At 44.6% G+C, this 23062-nt stretch overlaps 1 protein-coding gene and 1 pseudogene across 21 annotated transcripts in view; both read left to right on the forward strand.

The window, feature by feature from the left end:
* Msi2 (musashi RNA binding protein 2) overlaps positions 1-15550 on the forward strand; it is a 367367-nt gene extending 351817 nt beyond the window's left edge. For 10 of the 21 annotated variants that reach the window (XM_074046122.1, XM_074046124.1, XM_074046127.1 and 7 more), the window contains 3 exons: positions 8957-9165; positions 10926-10998; positions 13408-15550. In XM_074046122.1, the coding sequence (XP_073902223.1) occupies positions 8957-9165; positions 10926-10967 (251 nt within the window). In that variant the 3' untranslated portion in view covers positions 10968-10998; positions 13408-15550. The remainder of the gene's footprint in view (positions 1-8956; positions 9166-10925; positions 10999-13407) is intronic. The other 11 variants (XM_074046125.1, XM_074046126.1, XM_074046128.1 and 8 more) reach the window with 4 other exon arrangements.
* A 6689-nt stretch (positions 15551-22239) lies between these two features.
* On the forward strand, positions 22240-22831 carry LOC109687562 (large ribosomal subunit protein eL42-like; annotated as a pseudogene).
* The last annotated feature ends 231 nt before the right edge of the window (positions 22832-23062 follow it).

Raw genomic sequence — 23062 nt, forward strand, 5'->3', positions numbered from 1 at the left:
GTCGGAGTTTGTTTGTTATTAAAGACCTAATTAGAAATATGAGAGGGAGCTGAATGGCTCCGTGCCTGGCTAATTAGTGACATGTATGCTCCTGCTTTGAACTTCAAGGACACAGAGCTATTAGCGCTTACATCAAAAATGGATTAAACTCCTGTGCCTTTATAACCACTAAAGACGGGCTGCTCAAGTGGAAAGCCTTTTGTACAGGTCCTCGAGGGATTGCCCCTTGGGCACCCTCCCCACTGCCACCCCTACCCCCTGCCTGCTGGTAGATATGATTGGACAGTATATACCAGTCAGTCCTAGAGTGTTCCAGTGCCCCACAGGACTCTCAGCAGAGTGAAGTGGTCTTTTAGGACTGAAATCAGCCTACTGGGGCCAGGCACTTTGAGGGTGGGTCCCAGTAAGGGTCCAGGCTTGGCCAGGACTTTCTTTCCCTCCAACAGTAGCCTCCATCAGTACTGTCTGCATGCCTGCTTTGTGCTGCAAGGCTTTTTGTTCTTTAGGATATAACACTATCGAGGATGATCTAGTCCTCAGGGAATTCCCAGTTTGGATAGTCTTAACAGGGTACAAGCCCTAGCAGCTTCCACACCAAGGTTGGAGAGTCGATTCCTTACCCTTGTATTTGCTGTTTTTCTGTGCTTAAGAAAGATCTAACTCAACAGAAGAAACCGTGTCAAACTATGATTCAAAGAGGAGCAACCAAGCAGTATAAGTGAAAATCACATGTGTTACCAGGGTCTGAGACTTTAGGTAACATTGGACACATTTTCCTTGCTACTCAAACCCTCAGTTTCTTCTTTTGTAAGACAGATTATAAAGCCTATCTTATAAGTTGTTAAGTGTATGATAAACGACAGTGTTGGCTGGGTGTGGTGGTACTGGTCTGTAATCCCAGCACTTGGGAAGCAGAAGCAGGAAGGTCATGAGTTCAAGGCTAGCCAGGGCTGCATAGTGAGACCCTGTCTCAAAAACAAAAACAAAAAAACCCCTACCAACAAACCTATCAACACAGTAAGTGCTCCAAAGTCTGAGTTGCCTCTCCAGCCTGGCACACTCAGAAGCCACAGCTTGTAGAACTTTGTTTCTTGCCTCGTTAGCCATCACCTCTTTTGCCCTCACTAGTATATGAGTATATACCATTCCCCTGCCCTCTCATAACTGAGAGTACCACATTCGGTCTAAGTCTGTAGTCCTGGCCTTAGTGGGTTTTTTTTTTTTTTAACAAGTTTGTAGTGCAGAAAATGTACACTGGTGCTGCAGGCAGTAAATCACTTAAAAGACACAGCAAGGTTCTGACCTCTGTGACCGGGGGCAGGCAGGGATGTGGTCTTCAGGTGGGAAGCAGGGAGGGAGCACACAGCAGCACTCTGGTGGCTGGGGACCTGTGGGAAAAGCAAGATTGGGTTTCTTTTTGAAAATCTAGGGAGACAGATGTGCCTCAAGCACAAAGGCAGTCTCCAGATCTAAGCAAAGCAAGGAACATTCTCAGATTGAACTAGGGTTGACTAGGAACCACCAACGTGTGCAAGAGAGGGGAGGGAATCATTTCTGGGCCCCAAGCTCTCTATTTCCTTTTGGTTCTCAGGTCTTGGAGGAGTGGCTGAGAAAGCAAAGGCTTTGATATCACCCCAGGCAATGACTCAACTGTTGGGTGACTTAATGTAGCATCTCCTGGGTGCTGTGGTTTCCGGTGGCTTTCCTTGTCTGCTGTTCCTTGCAGGTTCTAACCAGTGTGGGCCTGGAGCCTGAAGACAATTAGCTTAGGGAAGAGGTAGCAGGATGTGGGTGTTGAAACACTGCCTGATCCAGCCAAACCACAGATGTTTGTCTCCTGAGTTGGTCTGCCCCTCATCCTCCAAAGTACTTCACAGGTTCAGGGGGAACATTGTTGAAACGTTTCTTCACATTGGAGATGGTTTGGAAACACCATCTTGCTTTTGAGACTTAAAGTCTAGTTTGGGGCTGCCTGCTGAGGTCCCTTCATAGGTGACGCCATCACAGGCTGGCAGACGGTTCACATGGGAGAACGAATCCCTGTGCAGTACCAGCCATGAGCTCCTGTGATGCCCAGTCACCAAGGGCCTGTTACTCTTCTCCTCAGGGTCCCTATCCCTTTCCTCCTAGAAGCTGCAAATAAATTCATTCCTTAAGGGTCCCAACGAGGTTGGGACCTTGGCTCCAGAAATTTCTTTGTTTGCCCTCATGACAAAAGCCTGGTTTCTTTGGCCACCAGGCCCAGGCCCACTCAAGGCTGCTGCATCCCCAGAATTTGCATCGTGAACTGATGGCCAAGAGTCACTCACTTCATCTTTCCCTCACCTATTTTCCCAACCAATTTGTTCAGAGCCTGCTCAGCCTTGTTCTGTGTGAACTTGAGGCACGCAGACCCTGATCAGGGCTGGTTAAAAAAAAAAAAAAGAAAATAAGCATCAGGAAAGAGATGGAATTTCAACATGAGGTACGCCATCCCAGCCACAAAGCCTTCCTTAGCTGGCTCTAATGTGAATATTTCTTCTTACCTAGATCCTAATTGTAGCCGAATGCCCGGCTTTGCCACTGACATGTTAGAGGAGGGTTTTAGAATCAGCTTCTAAGGAAGTTATCTCCTGAGGATTTGGGGAAGTGGGATTTGGCCAGAAGCTACAAAACAAGTCACAAAACTCAAGTTCTCAGGCCCATCATTCCCTACCTGAGACATGCCAGCATTAATAGGGAGACAGCACCAACCATAGCAGTCTGAACCAGGTGAAAATTTGAGAGAACAAGAAGGAACTGCAGTCTTACAAGACTGGTGCCACTGTGACTGACATTTGGAATGTCATGTGACTCCAGCTGCCCATCAGCCAGTAAGTTCACTGCCCTGTGCAGATTTGAAGTTGAGCCAGGCGTCTCCTGGGGTATCAAGATTAACATGATGGTGTCACCAGGCTGAGTTTGTTTCTCTATATACATAGCTGTTTCGTGACAAAGAAATACCAGCACCTGACTCTCTTAATCTCCCTCCCCATTTGAAGGTATTCATGCCCTTCCTTCTAAAATGACCTGAATTTCAGCCACGCTTTAAAAATATATATATTGTGTATAAAATTGATTGTCCCCACATTTGGTCCCTGAACTGATTTGATTTTAATTTAGCATGTCATACCATTTCCCCAGGTTAGACAAATTGCTGGCCTCTCTCTCTCTGTTTCTCCTACCTTCAGGGTAAGATCTAAAAGGATAGATTGAGCCAAGGAACCGTGGGATACACTAGCAGGGCAAGCTTCTGCCTTGATAGTGATAATTCACAACTGTTTGTCCTGCCATTACCAGAAATAGGCTCATCTCCTTATGCTGGCCTTCCTATTAGCCCATCTACCTTAATAGGACAAAGTAAGGAGGCTGCAGAGTGGGGTGCCCAACTTTGCTTCCTAGGAAGGCCCTTAGCTACCAGTTGCCATTTTTCAGAGCTCTTGAGTGGCTGGCTACTAAGAAGAGCTCATACAAGGTGTTCACTGTAGCCAGTCACCTGGCACTATGGACCTAACATCTCTGAGCATCCACCACTGCTGGAGAGGAATAGAGGAAGGTGCTCTTCCTCTAGTGGAAGTGCCATCTGATTGGGAACGTAGGGTCCCATCAGAACCCTGACAGTTCCCCACTGTCAACACAGCCCACCTTGAGGAGTTCCTTACTAATAAGACAGCCCTACCACTCTAGAGTTTTGGGCCAGGGCAGATATAGAAGAAAGATAAAGACAAGGTGATTATAGAAGTGAGGGTTGGAGGAGGTGATGACTTTGTTTACTTTCTTTAGTTTCTGTAAGATAAGCAAAATCCACTGGAATCCAGCATGATAGATTAGCCTAGCCCCTGCCCTCAAAGACTATCACAAAAACTTAAGATCTCGCCTGCTCTCAGTCCTCCACTCGTTCAGGAGCTGGAAGTCAGGAACAAAGGCTGTGATACCAGTTAACCCAGACTCCCTTCTGCTTAGCTCAGAAATGTACAATGTAATTGACTTTGTTTTGGTAGCACACTACCTTCTGAACTGGACTTGGTGAGGGTAGGTCCTCCATTGCCTGTGCTCACTCTGTGCAGCACAGGCTGGCTAGACAGGGAAGAGGCTCTGACATGTGCCAGGAGCCACCATGTCTCCTGCCTGAAATGAAACCTGGCATCAGCAGATGATTCACAAAGCAAATGATTGAAATTGCCCTAAAGACTGGCCCTACCCTTTGGGGAAATGTGAGACCCACCAAACCAGGAGTGTGGCCTAGAACTGAAAGTCAGCAGGCCCTGGCTTGTCCCAAACATGTGGACTGCATTCATCTGGAAAGGACTTTGTCACCAGTTACTTTCTCTGGATCAGTAATAATCCTGTTTTCAAGCCTTACAGGAAGAGATGCCCTCCCAGGGGTATCCTCCTCATGGTCCTGGGCTCTAACTTTTTTGCCTAAGATCCAATGGCATCACAACATACCTAAATTTCATCCCTTTCCTAGACCTACAGGGAGTCTGTTCTGACTCCCGCTACTTCATCCCAAGGACTGAAACTCCACTTTCAGCCCAGTCCCTTCTGACCACAGGTGGGCAGAGGCACATGCAGACTTGTGCCAGCTAGACTCAGGCATCTCCCCTGTCTCATTTTAGAACTCTGAACTTAGCACCTACAGGTAAGGGTCTGGGCCTACAGTACTGGCCTCAGTCACAGTCTCCAGAATAAGGCTCCCTAGGTCAACCGTCAAGCTCCACCTTTTATTCAATGTAAAATACCTCTAACTCTCAAACACTTTCTTCTTGCTGTCCTCCTGAGAGTTGGTGTCCTTAATTTCCTTCTCCCCACCCCTGGAGTCCTTTCAGGTCCAAGAAGATTAAATGCACCAAGTGGATGAATTGGACCCTTTTGTAAATCACCTCCTGATTTGTATGGCAAATGAATTGCATTTTGTTCTATTGGATTTTCCTAAATCCGCATATGGTACCTGTCTTGTTGGGCTTTGCATACACAACAGTTTCAAAAATAGATGCATTTGTTTTAAACTTGACAAGTCACAGAGCACTTTCTCTTTTTCATTCTCACAGCAGCCCTGTGAGTCAGGTTGAATGAGGAAGACATCACTCATGTGTTACTGTGAGGACATGAGCTTAGAAGGGCTTGGGCCCAGGTACACAGCTCTGAAGGCAGGGCCAGGGTCACACTCAGGTCTTCTGACTCCAAGTCCAGTGCCTCCTTTCTCTACACTGTAGTTGCCTCCTAGACTGGGAAAGCCCAAAGGATGCTGGTTATGGGTACAGGGGAAGGATGAAACTGCCCAGGATGTAGCCACTAGGGTGGACACAGCTCAGAGCTGCTGCTGGAGGAGTAAGCGGCTCACTGCAGTGAACCCCCAAATTGCCAGCCTGGTGCATGGCTTACCCCAAGCCAGTTAACACCCTCAGCTCCTGCAGAATTACAAGGTGTTTGTAAGACATTCTCTGCTTCTGGGACAGGTTTTATAATACCCAGTTCATAAGTCTCAGCATAGTTTATTCAACAGTATTTATTTATTCTACACACACACATGCACACCCTAACCCAACAGTAGTCAAGGTGTACTTATCCATGAAGAAGGTCCCTTCCCTTCTTCCTAACCTGATCCCAGTATATGGGACATTTCTGGATCCTCAAAATGAGTCTCGGTACCTGGGGAAAAGTACCCTCTGTTTAAGACATATCATTGAGAATTGATGCAAGTGGACATCCACAGAAAGCACCCTCAGATCAGGGACTTGGCGTCACGCCCACCCCCTGTCTCTTCACAGCTTAGAGGGAGAGGGAGGGTTCTCAGATGACCCCCCTTTACCATGTACCCATATGGAGTTACTCTGACTTCCCCAAAAAAGAAAATTACTTTTTTCCTGATGCCTTCCCACCATCAGCCAGCAGAAATAGCTACTGACAAGTTTATGTGCCCAAGTGTCCATCCCCATTCTCTCCTGAGCAGCCAGAATGGTTGTTGTTTTTTTAGTGTTCCCAAATATACACAAGTTTGCAGATGGCTTGTTCGGGGACTTTAATATGCTCTCTGGAGCGGGATTCTTCTGCCAAGGCGAAGGCAGAGGCAGGTGTTGACTGTGGAGCTTGGAGACATCTGTCCTTCATGGCTGACCCTTGAGAGCACAGATTCCTTTTCCTCTGGAGGGGACAGCCCAGAACTGGGTGCGTATTGCTGGCCCAGTACGCCCTCTGGTGAGGACCCAGCATCTTTCATCCCTGGCTGGGGGATATTTGCAAGGTGACTTTGAGCTGGGTCTCATGTGTGATGATGAGCAAATGCATAAAAAAAGGGACTTCAGGGTTTTGAAGCTGCATTCTAATACAGTGCCTTCTGCACAGAGATTTGAGTGTTATTTGATGGAGGATGACTGAGCAAGGAGGGGTAATAGAGACCTGGGATGAACTGCTTATTGTCAAATTCCCTGCAGGCCTAATCTTAAGTACCAGGCCTCTGTGCACAGGAGAACCAGAGAGGTTGCCAGGGATGGGCGTTAACAACAGCATCCCTCTTGCCTTCTCATCCCCCCTCCAGAAGGGGATCTCTGGTCAGCATTCTTCCATGGGCATGCTGCATCCTGTCTCCAAGACTTTCTTCCTCTGGCTGGATTAGTCTGTAGGGGCCTCTCCCTGCTGGAAGGAGCCACACTGAACCTGCCCTCTTCCCTACTCCCCAGATAGGTGGACTTCCCCAACATCTTGGATCCACATCCTGCCAGAGGTGACAGAAGCTGAAAAATCTTTCTCTCAGTCTTCACTGCACCTCCCTATCCTCAGCCCACCACTTACCCTAAATCTGAACAGGCTAGATCATTCCTTCATAGAGGGAAGGGTTTAGCTGCCTGGGTAAACCAAGAGTCCAGCGTCTGAGCTCTTTGAATTTCCTGAGCCCAGAAGAAAAAAGTGTGTTCAACCAAGATAATACTGCCTTTTGAATATCTCAGCTTGATATTTGCCTCCATGAGTAAGAAGGGCCAAATGTTATCTGCAAGTTTAATCTTCTATAATCAAAAATCCCAGTCCCCTTTGTCTGCCAGTGCATTTCCAAATAGGCCATTTGCTTGCTTATAAGCCTCTAGTTTTCTTTTTTCTTTTTGTCCTTAACCTGCTGCCTCCATTGACCTGTTTATTCTCTTCTAGGCTAGGACTTAAAGGGACTCACCTTGGGGCCTCCTGCCCCAAGGGCATCCAGAGGTGGCATATCCATTTTCTCTGCTGAGTCAGGAGCCAGACCCAGCTTGGATTTTCCTCTTTGAATCTTGTGTCCCCTTCTCAGTCTCCTGCCAGCTTGGTGTGGTGCATGGTCAGTCTTTTCCCACCCCTTTGACAAGTGGGTGAAAATCAATCCACTTGTGGCTCTTAAGAGCCACAGGAAAAGTGAGGGTCCCCCAGGAAGGTGCAACTATTCTGCACTTGAGATGTTCTTTCCTTCTGCCATGGAAGGCAGCTGTCATAGGGCAGAGAGAGAGATGCCAGCGGAGGCAGAAGGGAGAAGTGAGCCTGAAGCCCTGTAGAGATGAAGACTTGCAAATGTGTGGTGCTCAGACTGCCTGGTTTTTCAAGACAGGCTGTCATCCAATAGTGACCAGCCCCACACTCAACTTGAGGTTTAAAAAACAATGAAAGCTTACTTTTACAATGGAATTTTTTTTCTATTTTGAAAAAGAAAATAAATTTTAAGCTACTAAGGGAAATAAAGATGAGACAAAATTTACCAGGTGGACAGGGTGGAGCCCTCATTGGGAGAACATGATGGGATTTGGGGGAGATAAAAAGGGAGCCTAAGGCAGACTCAGCCTCCACCACTCTCTGGGTTTTGCCTCTGTAGCTAAGGTGTGTTCTGAGCTTTCATTCTCTCAGACTGAAGTTTATGTACATCCGAGGAGAACTAACCAGAAACAAGCATTTCAATCAGATCCTCTCTAGCTATAAACTGGCTCGGTTGGTATACTCTGTATTCATACTTCTTTGTCTTTTTTTTTTTTTTTTTAACAAAAGGAAAAAAAAAGTTTAAATCCCTCCCTTTCCTTCTACTGCAGGAGGTGAGTGTGTGGGTATTCTGTAGGACCACTGGCTCCACCCTAGCTTTGGCCCAACTGTCAGGTTACCATTCCCACCCCATTCCCTCCCTCCATCCCCTGCTCTCCACCCTAAAAGGGAACCTCTGCCGCCATCATTACCGTGAAGATGCCCGAACTTTCCATGACATATCCCATCCTCTGACCACCTCAGTACTGCCGACTTTCATGCAGGGATTTAAATGGGAAGGGTGGGAGGGAGGGAGTAGTCAGTGGGGAGAGGAAGGGGGTAGGGGGAGGAATGCAGAATGGAGATCTTTTTTCTCTTTTTTTTTTATGGCCATTTAATGGATCCAAAAAAAAAAAAAAGGAAAGAAAAGTGAAATATACACACAAAAATAAATTTCCCCTCCCCAAAGATTTTTTTTCCTAGACACAAATTGCTTTCTTTCCTGTCACGTTTTAATATCAATATTAACACAATGTGTAGTCTAAAACTAGTTCCTTTGTAGTTTGCATGGGATGTGAATGCTGTCTCAACGTGCCCAGATCTAGAAGACTGCATGAGCGTCAATTCAGATGTGAAAAAAAAAAAATCTCTCTCTCTCTCTCTCTCTCTCTCTTTCTCCATATATATTTCTATTTCTATTGTGATAATTTGGCGGGCAGTGAAGCACCTCCGGTTGGTTGCCGTAGTGTGTTGAATGATCGTTTTTTTTCTTCTCTATTTTTGGAGCTCCAAGCTTCTTAGTAGTAGCCTGGGCTGAGTATTCTTGAGTCCCTGCTGATGTTTTCGCATGGCCTTGGTTGAGTGTTAGAAGTTGGGCCTCAGCTGTTTTTCTCGAGTGTTTGGCTTGTAATGATCGGTGCATGCCTGGCTTCTGGCCTCATACCCAGCTCTATTCTCTGCACACCAGTCCTGAATAGCTACAGTGCTCAACCGAATTTTGGCGCGCCCGCTTCCCCGGCAGGCTCCAACCCGGCGCGGCCCGGAGGCTTCCCGGGGGCCAACAGCCCAGGACCTGTCGCCGATCTCTACGGCCCTGCCAGCCAGGACTCCGGAGTGGGGAATTACATAAGTGCGGCCAGCCCACAGCCAGGCTCGGGCTTTGGCCACGGCATTGCTGTAAGTACCTGCCTCCCTGCCTTCTTATCTCCTTCTTCCTGACCAACTCCATGCAGTCTAGGGGGAGGAATGTCCAGAGTTAGGGGGACAGAGGAGAGAACAGGAGCTCCCCATTAACATCACCCCAGCTACTGAAGGCTGAAGCTCCACTATCTAGATGTGTCCTGAGCCCCTTCTGAGTGGCCTGGTGACAGAGTGCAAGGTGCATAGAGGGTTCAGGTTCATACCATCTCACCTTCAGCCTTTGCAACTTTGAGCCACTTATATGACCCATATCCCCGACTGTAAAACAAAAACAGGATGCCTTCCTCCAAAGACTGGGTAAGAATGAGCAGAAACCGTGTACACCCCATGCTGCCACACCGTAGGGCCTCAGTGTCATGCTCTCCCTCACCTCAAGAGTAGCAAGATTAGTTGGCAGGGTTCCCAGCCTACTTTCTATGGCAGCTTTGGGGCCTGGGAGGGGCTTGGGGGCACACCCCCGTCCCAGGCCACTTCCTTTGCTAATGTTTCTTACAGTTTCCAGGATCCAAGTAAGTTCCCATTTGCATTCTTTAGCTGCAGCCCCCCGAAGGCCAGATGCATTTGATATTTGTAATGCTCTGTGGTTCTATAATCTGACTAATCCAGGCAATGGAAATTTGCTTAACAGATTTGCATGCTGTTTTCAGATTGTATTGTTCTTCTCCCTCCCGGTATGTAAGCATGAATGTGCCTGAGCCCACTTGCTCGCTGTCCCCTCCATTTTGGAAACAAAACTAGCCAACCTCAGTTGGTTGGAGGCAGTGTGGTTCAGGGCTGAGATGGGAGTATCTGTTGTCCCAAGTCAAGTTCCTGTCAGACTCTGCATCCGCAGTGGAGCTCTGCCTGGAGGCTGTGCTGGGGAGAACAAAGCCAGTGCAGACAGCCTGGGGCACCAGGGTGGCCTCATCTGTGCTGCAGGAGCCCATGACTCTCACACATATGCACACATTCTCTCTCCCTCCGCCTTTCCCCCTCTCCCCCCCAACACCCACACAGACACTCTCACACTGGCACACACTGAGGTACACACATGTGCACATCTGCCAGCCCTAGCCTATCTACCTGGGTCCTTGTTCAATTCCACTCCCAAGCCAGTGTCACTCAAGTCAGTAATTTGATGAGTCTTATCCCCTCAGATCAACTATAGTACCAAATCCAGAACATTACTATTCATCCGAGAGCTACATCAATTTGGGGGACTGTCTATCACCACTTAGAACACAACTCATTTCCATTTTCAACATCCAGAAACACAAACCCTGTTTGTTCCTGAAAACCTGGGTCTTGGGATGTGATCCTGCTGGGGTTTTTTTTGTTGTTGTTGTTTTTGTTTTTTGTTTTTTTTTTTCCTGAAATAACCATGTAGCATCATAGTTTGCACTGAGATTTCTTCTCCCCAGCTCAAGCTGTTGGGACTGCAGACAGAGACCCTTATTCTTGCCCTTTGAGGTGCAGGGTAATGGTGCCCATTGTTTTGAGCATAAGCCCCCCTTTCCCATCACCCACTCTCTTGTTTTACCCTAGGGAGGCAGACATCCCTGGGTGGAGGAACTGGGGGTTGGAAGGGTTGGAGCGGTGGAGGGTGTCACCCTGACCCTTCATGGCACGGTGTCTCAGAATTACATATTCATGCTGGCAACCACAGACTAGTCCTAGAGATAATTTCCTTTCCCGGAATATGACAGTCTGCTCCCGTTGATAGCGCACTGATGACCTTAACACTTGTGCAATTTTAGGGACCTTTGATTGCAACGGCCTTTACAAACGGATACCACTGAGCAGGTGCTTCTGTTGCCATCTCACTCTGAGGTATTACCGTCTCTGCCATGCGTCTCCGCCCTGCTGGCGTGTCCGTACACGTATGTGCCCTGCTCATACATGTACGCGCATGCCCTGTCTCATTGCATCACATCTCTCTCCTCTTTCTGGACCCCTTTCCAGGGAGGTGGGGGCGAGAAAAAAAATCTGGTCTTTTAATCTTTTGTCCCTTCCTCCAGCTTTTAATCATGACCCCTGCCTTTTCTTTTTCACATTCTTTCCCTTTTTTTTTGGTTCTTTTGATTCCATTTCTATATCTTCCCACCCTCATCTTTCTCTGTCTTGAAATATAATCAAGAGTGTGGGAAACTGGAAGGTGATCTTGCACTGTGCCCGTCCCAGGGGGATGGAGGCAGAGAAAATGCACTTCTGCGAGGTCTGGGGCAGGGGACAAGGGGCCAGGGCTACTCCTGAAGGTCTTCCCAGCTGACCTTGTGGATTGCTGGGCCCTTTAGACTCACTGGGACTCAACCAATGGGGTTCATGCAGTCAAACAGCCAGAATCCATCTTTTAGTGAAAAGAAAACATTTTTTCCTAGTAACTACGGAGTAATTATCCAGATTACCGCACGAAAAGCAAATTAAATTAACGACATCACCTGCCTAACGTGGATTTGGATCCCTGCCAGTTTCCTAACCTTTTAAACTGAGCTCAAGTTAATTAAACATTTTTAAATCACTTTGATGGGGATACGGAGGTGGTGGAACGGAGGAGCGGGAGGCTGGGGCAGGCAGTGAGCAAGCTCTCGCCACATTCTCCAAAAATGAACATTTGTCATTCTTGCAGAGAGCACCAGGAGGAGGGGAGTTGTCCTCGTGAAATCACTAGCTGTGCTCTGTGTTAGCCTGTGAGCTAGGGGGTAGAAAGGTAGATCTGTTTCTTTGGAAGAGGGAAGGTGACAGCTGAGTGAGTCCTGGGAATGAGTTCCACTTGGAAAAGTCCACCAGTTCTTGGAGCTGGGACATAGTAGAAACCGGTTCTGGGACTGCAGTTCATGGGCTGCCTCTCTCGTAGAGGGGGATTACTCCCAATCCCGAGCCAGCCAAGACTCCAGAGCACAGAACCAGCTGGGGAACCAGGCTGAGTTGAGTTCCATAAATCTGTCAGATTTCTCCCATGTTGCTGCAAAGGAAGCACCTCAACTAACGCAACTGCCTCTCTTAACCAAATAAGCCATGTGTGTGGATTTCCCCACCTCTCGCCTCCACTGCCCTTCCAGCACTGACCCAGCCATCGCTGGCCGGAGCCAGAGGCCACTAACAGTTTGAAAGAGAGCTACTTGCTACTAATTAAGCTGGGTTTGGGGGCCCAGGAGCAGTAGAGTTCCCTGTGAGACCAGGAAGGACTGATGGATCCAAGAACTCAGGAGGCTAAAGACAAGTGCCAGCCCTTGTGGAGTTAGACGAAGAGGGGACCAAACACTGTCCAACACAGCAGGTCCTTGGTAGGCCAGTCACTGGGGCTGCCAATGCCTCCTTCCCTGGGAAAAGGAGCACGGGGCTTCTTGCACACATCATGATGTCCTCCAAGACGGCTGCTGCTCCAGCCCATCTCCCTCATCAACTCCCAACTCTCAGTTTCCAGAGAGGGACAGAAAGAGGGAGGCAGCAGCCCACCCCTTGGAATGAGGCAGTAGAGTTACAAGATTGCACCACAGTGCCTAAGGACCAGTCACTTTGTCCCCAGCAGAGGTGACCCTCTGATATCCACAAAAGAAGAGCCCAGGTCTATGGTCAATTCGGGGAGACTCAACTAGGAAGTCTGTGAATCCTGGGCCTGTTTTGGTTTTCTCCAAGCAAAGCTGGTTATTTGTTGTGTACTTTTTTTTCAGTGTCCTGACCTCAGTCCCTTGGTGTATAATGTGATTGTTAGTACAAATTTGCATTTTCAGTGTTCAGTCATTGATGGGTATCTTCTAAAGGCAGAAGTTTTAAGTTTAAAGAGAAAAAGCATCTCCAGTCAATATGCAGTTCAGCTATGTAGCCAGCAACCCAGAATGACCACACCTGCTGACCACACTTCCACCATTACCTCAAGAATTCTCTATACCCAAGGAATTGGTGGTGTGGCTCAAGTGGTATAGCGCCTGACTAGCAAGAGTAAGACCCTGAGTTCAATCCCCAAATTGCCAAAAGAAAAAAAAGGAAGGAAAAAAGAAATCTCCAGTTCTTTCCTTTTCCTAGCATCAGGTTGTGGCTTAGACATCAGATTTCCCAAGCTGTGATCTCAGAAATCTAGCCACCCCAGCCATTTTCACACACACTCAGTCACACAACCCAGTCCTTCAAAACTCTAGTGGAAACCTTGGAATAAATCCTACTTGCCTGACACTTCTTCTTTCTCTTCCCACCCCCACTTTATGTTCTCTTCGGGACACTCCTGGCCTTCCTGCCCTACAGAGCATACCTGGATGTCCAGGCAAGACTGGGCGAAGTTTCTGAGTGGCCCTTTGTTTAGGTGATGTCCTCAGACCTGGACCCCCACCAGCCTCACTCCTCATCCTACCCAGAGATGGCTCACTTCGGATTGAGGGCTGACTGTGTCTCATCATCTCATCTGCTGTAATATAAGACAACAGCTTTTAAATGTGTATATAACCCATGATTTTGGTTTGGTTTGGTTTGGTTTTTTTCCTTGGTGGTCTCCCTTCCCCTTCTCTCTTCCCCTTCTCCTTTGAAATCTCTTTGAATCACATTTGGTGGTGATTTTCACTTAGCTCAGTAGTCACCTAGCTTTAATATCTAGTTAAAAGCTAACCATAGTATAATTGTTATATTAAGGAGTTATTTTTTTTCTTTAATTTTTTTTTTTTTTTTTTTTTTGCTTGTTTTGGTTCTGTTCCCACTTTCAAAGGATGCTGAGATGGTGATGTTGCTCTCCATATCTTGGTACCAATTCTGAGACTGTATGAATTGTCACGTGGAACTTTAGCACACTGAAGCGAAGTTGTCAAGTGCGGAGCGGGAGGCGGGCATAAACTTTCTACTTTGTGTTGTAGAAGTGAAATGTAGTAGGCTAATTAACAGACTCTCTAGCGATTCTTTTTTGTGATGTCTCTTTGTTAACCTAAGTATATCTATTTTCGGCAATAAGGTAAGGATGACCATGTTTTGAGTGTCCTCCTTTTCTATAAGTGCTTTTTTTCTGTTGAAAGAGGTCATATTATAAGGTTTTTTGAAATTGTGAATTCTAAAAAAAAAAAAAAAAATCCAAGAAATGTTGTAAATACAATTTCATTAACTACATAGAAACTATTAAGAAAGAGAGAATCAAAAATATTTTTGTGAGGGAGTCGGTCCCAGGCAGTTTGATGCTCTGGAAGGAAGAGGGGAGGGAGCACTGACAAGATCTGGTACTGAGCCTGAAGTCCAGCTGCCTGGACGACCCCAGGACATGGTAGAGCACTGTTTAGCTCCTTCGTGGGTATGACAGACCTAAGAACTCTTATTAGTATCCTACCAGCCTATCAACCTCTCGTCTGTGTCTGTGCACAGCTTCAAATGTTACCGTCTAGCTAGATTTTTATTTAAAATATGAAAAACTGCTTTTCCCAAGATGTTTTTTAAAAAACAAAGCTACAATTTTAATATTTAACATATTTAAAGTTTCAAAGCACACCTGTTTGGCTTGGGGGAAGGGTGGGGGACATTTCTTTTTCAGTCTTAATTTTTAAATGTCTGATCATTTTTCTATTGTCCAATCATTTCAGCACCTCCAAAGGTACCTAGGATACTTTGCCTCTCTCCTCCCCCCACCCCCCACCCCACCCCCAGATCTGGGGGCCCTTGGGCCAGGAGTGGATAAACCTGCATGAATACAACCTTACCAACTTTTCTCCATTCACTTTCTATTTACAAATTAGGAAAGCAACCTTTTGGTTTATATATATTTTTTAATACCTCAGTGCTGCAAGTATCACCAGAGAGGCTATGGAAGAATTTTTTTTTAATTTATTGTAGATGTAAACAGAATTTTAAGAATAAAATGTATAAACATCACTGCACTGTGACTGGTGGGAAAAACTGACAGTTTCCTATTTGCACATCTTTATTTGGCTGTTATAATATATGGTCCTCGGTTGGGGAGAGACACTTATGATGAAGGATATTTTTTAATTTAACTTTTTTTTAAATATTTGGTCATAGGTCGGCAACAGCAACTATAAGAAGTACAACTCAATAGGTGGCATTAAAACATACTGTAGTGTGGATATATATTTTTTTCTTTTTTAAAATGTGATATTGACGTTTTATTAATATTTTTTAAATTGTTACGTTTATAAATTTGGTACTTAGGCACAGCCAGTATGAGACACTGAATACGACATTTATTATAAAGAGCTGCTGCACTCCTGTTTTTATAAATTTTACTAACAAAGTAGACTAATGTAGACATTCACAGACATGGTAGGGCAAAAGCATTTTCAAATTGTCTCTAAAATGCTAACTCAGAAAGAAAGAAAAAAAGCCTGTTTCAATTCTAATTAAACAGCAACTTTTTAAAAAAAAAAAAAAACAGAAAATTATGTTCTTTCCAGTAAAATGCTAGGTTGTTTGGTAAGGGTTTTGGGGATTTGGGTGTTTTAGTTTTTGGGTTTTTTTTTTTTTTTTTTTTTTTTTTGCTTTTTTGCCTTTTTTTTTTTAATTTCCAAACAACCAGGTTAAGTAAAATGCTGGACACTTTTAAGATATCAAACTTGTTCTCATCATATAATAAGAAAATAGAAGTTTTCTTAAAAAAAAAAAAAAAAAAGACACTAAATTTCCAGAAATTCAGTGTCTAGCTAGAGAATCGATTGCTGTTTTGTCCACGCTGGCGATGTACTGTACCCCCTTCCTTTTCTCTGCATCCCTGTCACCTCATAGAAGACTCTTTGTTGATCACTGTCTGTTAATAGTGTATAAAATGGCTGTCTTGTAAGCGTGCTGTCCTGGTACTAGCGTAGTGACTTTTTTTCTCCTCTTTCTTCTAGTACATATTGATAGGTATAACGTAATTAAGGTTTAAAAAAATTAGACATAGTTATTCAGATTTAGGACCAGTAAGGATAGAACTTTCTCTTATTTATGAAAAGAAAAAAATGCTAATAATTTTGGGGCAGTTTTTTCCTTTTAATTTTTTTTTTTCAATTTCAAGTTTAATTTTATTTTTGCTGATCTGATGAGGTTTCACCTAACCCAAGGTCTCACCATGTTCAAATGCCGGCCAGCTCGATGGTGTTTTGTAGATTCCCCACTCCCCTCACTGTGAAGGGTGTGCCATACTACCTTAAACGCTAACGCTAGATATGCAAAACTGGATTTTTTTAATTTATTTTTTAAAAGAGGGAGGCATGGTATATTAAAATGATTTTACTAAGAGAAAAAAATATTTTTTTAAGAATGCTCAGAAGAAATTGATAATCTGTGTGAATATGTTTTAAATGTTTATATACCTTTTGAAGAGACCCAGTAGCCCATAGCACAAATCTCGTGGAAATCTTGATATGTTTTAATGTGGCTACCTAGGTTAAAGTTCACATTACTTCCCACCCACCTCATCTAGAAGTTCAGTTTGAACAATTTTTGTAAATTCTTTTAGCACTGATGTCCAGCCTTGTCTTTGTTTCACTTAAGCTCAATGACGAATGTGGGAACCATCTTTCAGCCTTCCCTGGAGGAGAAATCCTCTTGGCTGATGGCTCTTCCCCAGCATTATCATATTGTCCCCCAGGGACTCTGGTTTCCAGATCCATCTGCCAGAGACCCTGAGCTCCTCTCCTCCCAAGCAGGGGAGAGTGAATGGCAGCAGCTCCTGGTCCCAGTCCTGTCCTGCCTGGATGTGGGGCTGATGGAGATGACCAAGCCTGGCTTTCCTCTCCAGGAGCCTCTGCAGGCATGGTTCGTGGCCTTCCTCACACCCATTGGGAAAACCAAACAGCCTCACACTCAATCCCAATCGCTCATTGGCTTGATCAAGGAAGCCCCAACGGGCCTTTGCTTTTTTTTTTTTTAATCCTTCATAACCATCATCTTAATTTGAATTTGTAGCTTGGGCTTTAAGGTAGCATGGCTCGATTGCTGTCAATTTAATGTTTCACTGCACAGCAATTCACAGCCAGTGAATGTTACACACATCTTGCTAGACTAGTATAAAAAAAAAATCATTGGGTAATTGTTGGTTCTAATGACCTGAAAGGTGTTCAGTTTTTGGTTTTTGGGTTTTTTTTTCAAATTTTTTTTTCTTTTGGTTGTTCTTTTTTTATTTGGGGATTTCTGGGGGAAAAAAAAATATTTTTGGTTCCAAACAGAAAAGAAAAACCTATTTTGGTCTTTAGTGCAAACGAGGGCTAGGGACTTAGCCTCCACCACCACGACCACACTGCTTCATTCTGCCATTCACTCACTGCAGCATATTCAAGAATAAAGCAATATAGTTTACTACATTTTTTATCGAAGGTCAGCCATGCTTTCTGTATTATATTGCATATGAAATTGTTTACAAAAGAAACACTAACTCATACTTCTCTTTATCAGTTAGAAGTGACACACAGGGACAGAGGGAACCTGAGGGGCAAGTGGTGAGGGAGGGGAGAATTTTTTTTTTCTTGAATGTGCTTCACCAGCCAGGAGATCTTCCAAGAAAGGCAAAAGCCAGCCAGGCAGAGGGTAGAGAAGAGGGCCAGGCTGCGAGTAAGCACATTGAACGAGACACTGGCGCGTTCCCCCACCTTCACCTAGGACAGAAAGCAAGCAAATGGCCTCTCAGCCCAGTCCTGGGCACAGACACTACACAAGGCGATCCTGAAAGTTAAGCAATACTTTAATACTATACTATGTTTGTTTTCTTTTTCTTTACTTTTTTCTTTCACCAAAAAAAAAATAAGCAAACTGAAATACAAAAACATTTCAATGAAACCCACCCCTCTGGGGGGAATAACCTTATCTACTGATCAGAATGTATTTTCTCAGATAGGATTTATTTCTGGGAGGCAGGTCGTGAGGAGGGAGGGGAATGGGACTGAGAGACAAAAGTTCCAGAGCCTCCATGGAAGGCTCCGACTACTGTATTCTGTACATACTGTGCCATCCCGTGTGGAGTCTGTGAGTGTGCTCTTGAGTAGCGTTGGCTAGCCAATCTGCCGTTCATGGTGTGTGGTAAACTCCGAATTCCATATGTAATAGATGCAAGTCTAAGCGTTTCATGTGGACATAAATGTACCTAAATAAAACTTTCCCTAGCACTGTGGCTGACCTCACCCTTACTTTTATACTTTAGTATGAAACTGATGAGAACTTTGGTAGTGAGTATTTTTTTTATATATATACATATATATGTATCTATATATATATATATCTCTCAAGCATCTTTCAGGTCTTTGTGTGTGGCTTTCTTAAAGCCCTGTTGTAAAAAATTACTATGTGGATGGCAGTCTCTCACATCACAGATGTGGAAAGTATAATTTTATATTTGTATTTTCAAATAAATAAGTTTGTGAAAGGTTTCCATCCTCTACTGTGGTCCAGAAATCAATGTGTTTGTCTGACAAAAAAAAAATAAAAATAAACTGTTTTGAACAGAGTTGTTTGGTGTTCTTGCACTTCCGGAGGAGGGTTGGGGTGGGCAAGGGTGCTATTGGGTTGGAGAGGATGTCACTGAGTCACACCTTCCCCTAATCCCTCAGCAAGACTGTAGGCCACAGGGTCTCCAGCCCAGAAGAAGCCCTTTCCCTGTCCCAGGGAGTTTGGGGAGCCATTTTTATGGAATTACAGGAAAACAAAAGATGGAAGAGCAGGCCAGAAAGTGGGCAGATTAACAGAGGAAAGTGCTCAGACCCCTGGGAGGACAGGGACTAGATGCCTTTGGTCCTGTGAAATCTTAGGGCCTGGATGGAAGAAGAGTGTGAAAGGAGCTAAGTGACCATCCCACTTGGTGGCCTCAGCTAGTTATTAGCAGCGTGTGGGAGAAGGCACCAAAAAAAATTCCATGGCCCCGAAGTAGGGAACTGAAAGGGAGGCACCGGGAACCCTGGCCTCTGCCTTCCAAGAGTTCAAATCACAAAACGAAAGCACCGGCACTGCTCCCACCTTCCCCTTACCAAACAATTGAAAGAAAAGAAAAGAATTGAGGCACAGCCCAAGGACAGCCAGCAGCCCAGGCATGGTCTGAATCAGTGAGACCCTGGAGATAGGCTAAGCTGTTGGTACAGGATGAGGCGTGGCCCTGAGAGTGCTCCCTTGAGGTCCTGGGAAAGGCTACCCAGTCCACAGGACATGGCTTTCTGTGTCCCTCCTCCAGTCTCCTGCGTCCTGCTTATCACAAGTTCATTTTGTGGACCTTCCTGCTGTCCCAAGGTCCTGGAGGAAAGGTGGAGAACTCTCTCTCAGCGCTAAGCACACGAGCTTTAGCACCAGGCAGGACAGCTCTGGTGTCCTGCCATGGACAAAGCCTCAGCATTCCAGTGTCCCATTACGTTGTTTGAGGTCAGTAGAGTGTAATACCTGCTATCCTGCAGATGGAAGACCACTGGGAACCAATTTGAGAAATCCCTTCCAGAATTCTCAGAGGAGTGACTCATGAGGGAGGCCATCCTGGCTATCTTCCTCATCCTGATTGCTCAGCTAAAGGAAGATGAGGTCAAGCCCAGGTGCCTAAAGAGAGCACGCAGGGAATAGGAGCACCAACTGTATGCCAGGCTGGTCTCAATCTGGTTAGTCCTGCGTAAACTATGTGACTTTTAATGCTCAAGGAACATTAAAAGATAATTTTCCAGGCTGGTGGCATAGCTCAAGTGGTAAAGTGCCTGCCCAGCAAGTGTAAGGTCCTAAGTTCAAACCCAAGTACTGCCAAAAATAATAACAATTTTCCCATGGTCTTACAACTGCTAACTGGCAGAATAAAATCTCATCTCCAGGACATCTTGCTGCCCCTGGGCTCAAGCCTTGTGACAAATGAAAGCGTTAGTGCCCAGTGTGCCTGGGAGGGTGGGGCTGGGCCTCTTACCTAACTGTCCACCAGAGCCAACAAAATGTATCAACAAAGAGGTGGAAAAAAGCTTTCATGCTGTAATATTTCACAAAGAAACATTAAAAAATAGAACGGAGCCTGCGCCAATGGCTCACTTCTATAATCCTAGCTACTCAGGAGGCAGAGATCAGGAGGATTGAGGTTCAAAGCCAGCCCAGGCAAATAGTTTGCAAAACCCTATCTCAAAAAAAAAAAAAAAAAAAAAAAAACCTTCCCAGAAAAGGGCTGGTGAAGGCCCTGAGTTCAAACTCCAGTGCCACAAACAAACAAACAAAAAAAATAGAAAGCAAATCATCCCAAACTAAAAAGGGAAATGAAGAAACAATAGTATAATATGCAAAACAGGGCAGAAAGGCTGAGGTGGAGTGAGTCAACCATTATCTAAATATGATGGACTGAACCGTTACCAAATAGACTCAGATGTGTTTTGAGAGAAAAAAAAAACCAGCCTTGCTGGACATGGTGTACAAGGTAGAATCAGGAGGATCACAAGTTTGAGGTTAGCATGGGCTACATAGGGAGACCCTGTCTCAATAACTCAATAAAACCGAGAAAGAAAGAACAAAAGAAATAGGTATCTATTGTATCTATTTCTTTATTTGGTCATTCATTTTTGGTGATATTTGGGTTTCAATTCAAGGCCTCACACTAGCTCAGCAGGCACTCTTAACATGAGAGACACTTCCAGCCCAAAACCCAGTTATTTACTGTGTAGAGAAACACTTTAACATGAAAAAGCTAAAAAGACCACCCACAGAGTGGGAGAAAATATTTGCCAGCTACACATCAGACAAAGGACTGATAACCAGAATATATAGGGAACTTAAGAAACTAAATTCTCCCAAAACTAATGAACCAATAAAGAAATGGGCAAGTGAACTAAACAGAACTTTCTCAAAAGAAGAAACTCAAATGGCCAAAAAACACATGAAAAAATGCTCACCATCTCTAGCAATAAAGGAAATGCAAATTAAAACCACACTATGATTCCACCTCACCCCTGTTAGAATAGCCATCATCAAAAACACCACCAACAACAGGTGTCGGTGAGGATGCGGGGGAAAAAGGAACCCTCTTACACTGTTGGTGGGAATGTAAACTAGTACAACCACTCTGGAAAAAAATTTGGAGCCTACCTAAAAAGCTAAACATTGATCTACCATTTGATCCAGCAATACCACTATTGGGGATATACCCAAAAGACTGTGACACAGGTTACTCCAGAGGCACCTGCACACCCATGTTTATTGCAGCACTATTCACAATAATCAAGTTATGGAAACAGCCAAGATGCCCCACCACTGACGAATGGATCAAGAAAATGTGGTATCTATACACAATGGAATTTTATGCAGCCATGAAGAAGAACGAAATGTTATCATTCGCTGGTAAATGGATGGAATTGGAGAACATCATTCTAAGTGAGGTTAGCCTGGCCCAAAAGACCAAAAATCGTATGTTCTCCCTCATATGTGGACATTAGATCAAGGGCAAACACAACAAGGGGATTGGACTTTGATCACATGATAAAGTGAGAGCACACAAGGGAGGTATGAGGACAGGTAAGACACCAAAAAAGCTAGATAGCATTTGTTGCCCTCAATGCAGAGAAACTAAAGCAGATACTTTAAGGCAACTGAGGCCAATAGGAGAAGGGGACCAGGAACTAGAGAAAAGGTTAGTTCAAGAAGAATTAACTTAGAAGGTAACACACATGTACAGGAAATCAATGTGAATCAACTCCCTGTATAGCTATCCTTATCTCAACTAGCAAAAACCCTTGGTCCTTCCTATTATTGCTTATACTCTCTCTTCAACAAAATTAGAGATAAGGGCAAAATAGTTTCTGCCAGGTAGCAAGGGGGTAGGAGAGAAGGGGGGGGTAAGGGACGGGGTGGGGGAAGGGGGGAGAAATGACCCAAACATTGTATGCACATATGAATAAAATAAAAATTAAAAAAAAAAAAAAGCTGAAAAGGATGGCAAACACAAACAGACAAAAACAGAAGGTTGGTGGATAGGTTGGAAGTTAGGGTTAAAAGCACCCAGCAGTATATCATGTATGGCAACTCAGTGTTAAAGGAAATACAGTGACGATAAACCTTATACCTTAATTACCAGAGGAACTAAAGACAGAATCAGAAACTAGCAGAAGTGCAAATAGAACTTGATCTTAAAATACAATTAAAAATACACATCTTTAATAAAAATAAAGTCAGATGGACATGGAGGTACGTGCCTATAATCTAAGCATTTAGGAGGCTAGGTTGGGCTACACAGCAAGACCCTTTCTCAAAAAAATCATTAAAAAAAAGATAAATCATGGTAGGACTTGGGTCGCAGTAACATCCAGTTTAATCCTTGTCCCCACTCTGGCTTTACTTTCCCAGGATGGAACCAGGCCTTTGCCTGGCCCCGATGTACCAAAGAAACCCAATATTGGCTGGAGCGACCCTAAAAACCTGCTTCTGGGGCAAGGAATTGAAACGGTGAGATCAAACAGGTTAACGTTCCTAAAACCCACTGGACTTTCTGTAAAAAGTGCAGCAAACACCAGCCTCACAAAGTGACTCAGTACAAGAAGAGCAAGGAGTCTCTGTATGCCCAGGGAAACGGCGTTACGACAGGAAGCAGAGTGGCTGTGGTGGGCAGACCAAGCCAATTTTCCAGAAAAAAGCTAAAACTACAAAAAAAATAGTGCTGAGGCTTGCGTGTGTTGAGCTCAACTGCAGATCTACCAGAATGCTGGCTATTAAGAGATGCAAGCATTTTGAACTGGGAGGAGATAAGAGAAAAGGACAAGTGATCCAGTTCTAAGCTCCATCTTTTGTTTTTCATGAAGAAAATAAAATCATGAGGTCAATTTTTAAAAAAAGATAAATTGAATAAATATTGTGATTATATATAGAATCTTTGAATAGAGAATATGTGGGGGTTTTTGGTACATATCTGTATAACCTATACAAAAATCGACTCAAATAAATCTTAGTCAAAAAACCTTCCACAAATTTAGAAAGGTAGCAATTTTGTAGTCTAATGGTATTATGA

The sequence above is a fragment of the Castor canadensis genome, chromosome 11 (assembly GCF_047511655.1).
Source record: "Castor canadensis chromosome 11, mCasCan1.hap1v2, whole genome shotgun sequence".
NCBI classification, from domain to species: domain Eukaryota; kingdom Metazoa; phylum Chordata; class Mammalia; order Rodentia; family Castoridae; genus Castor; species Castor canadensis.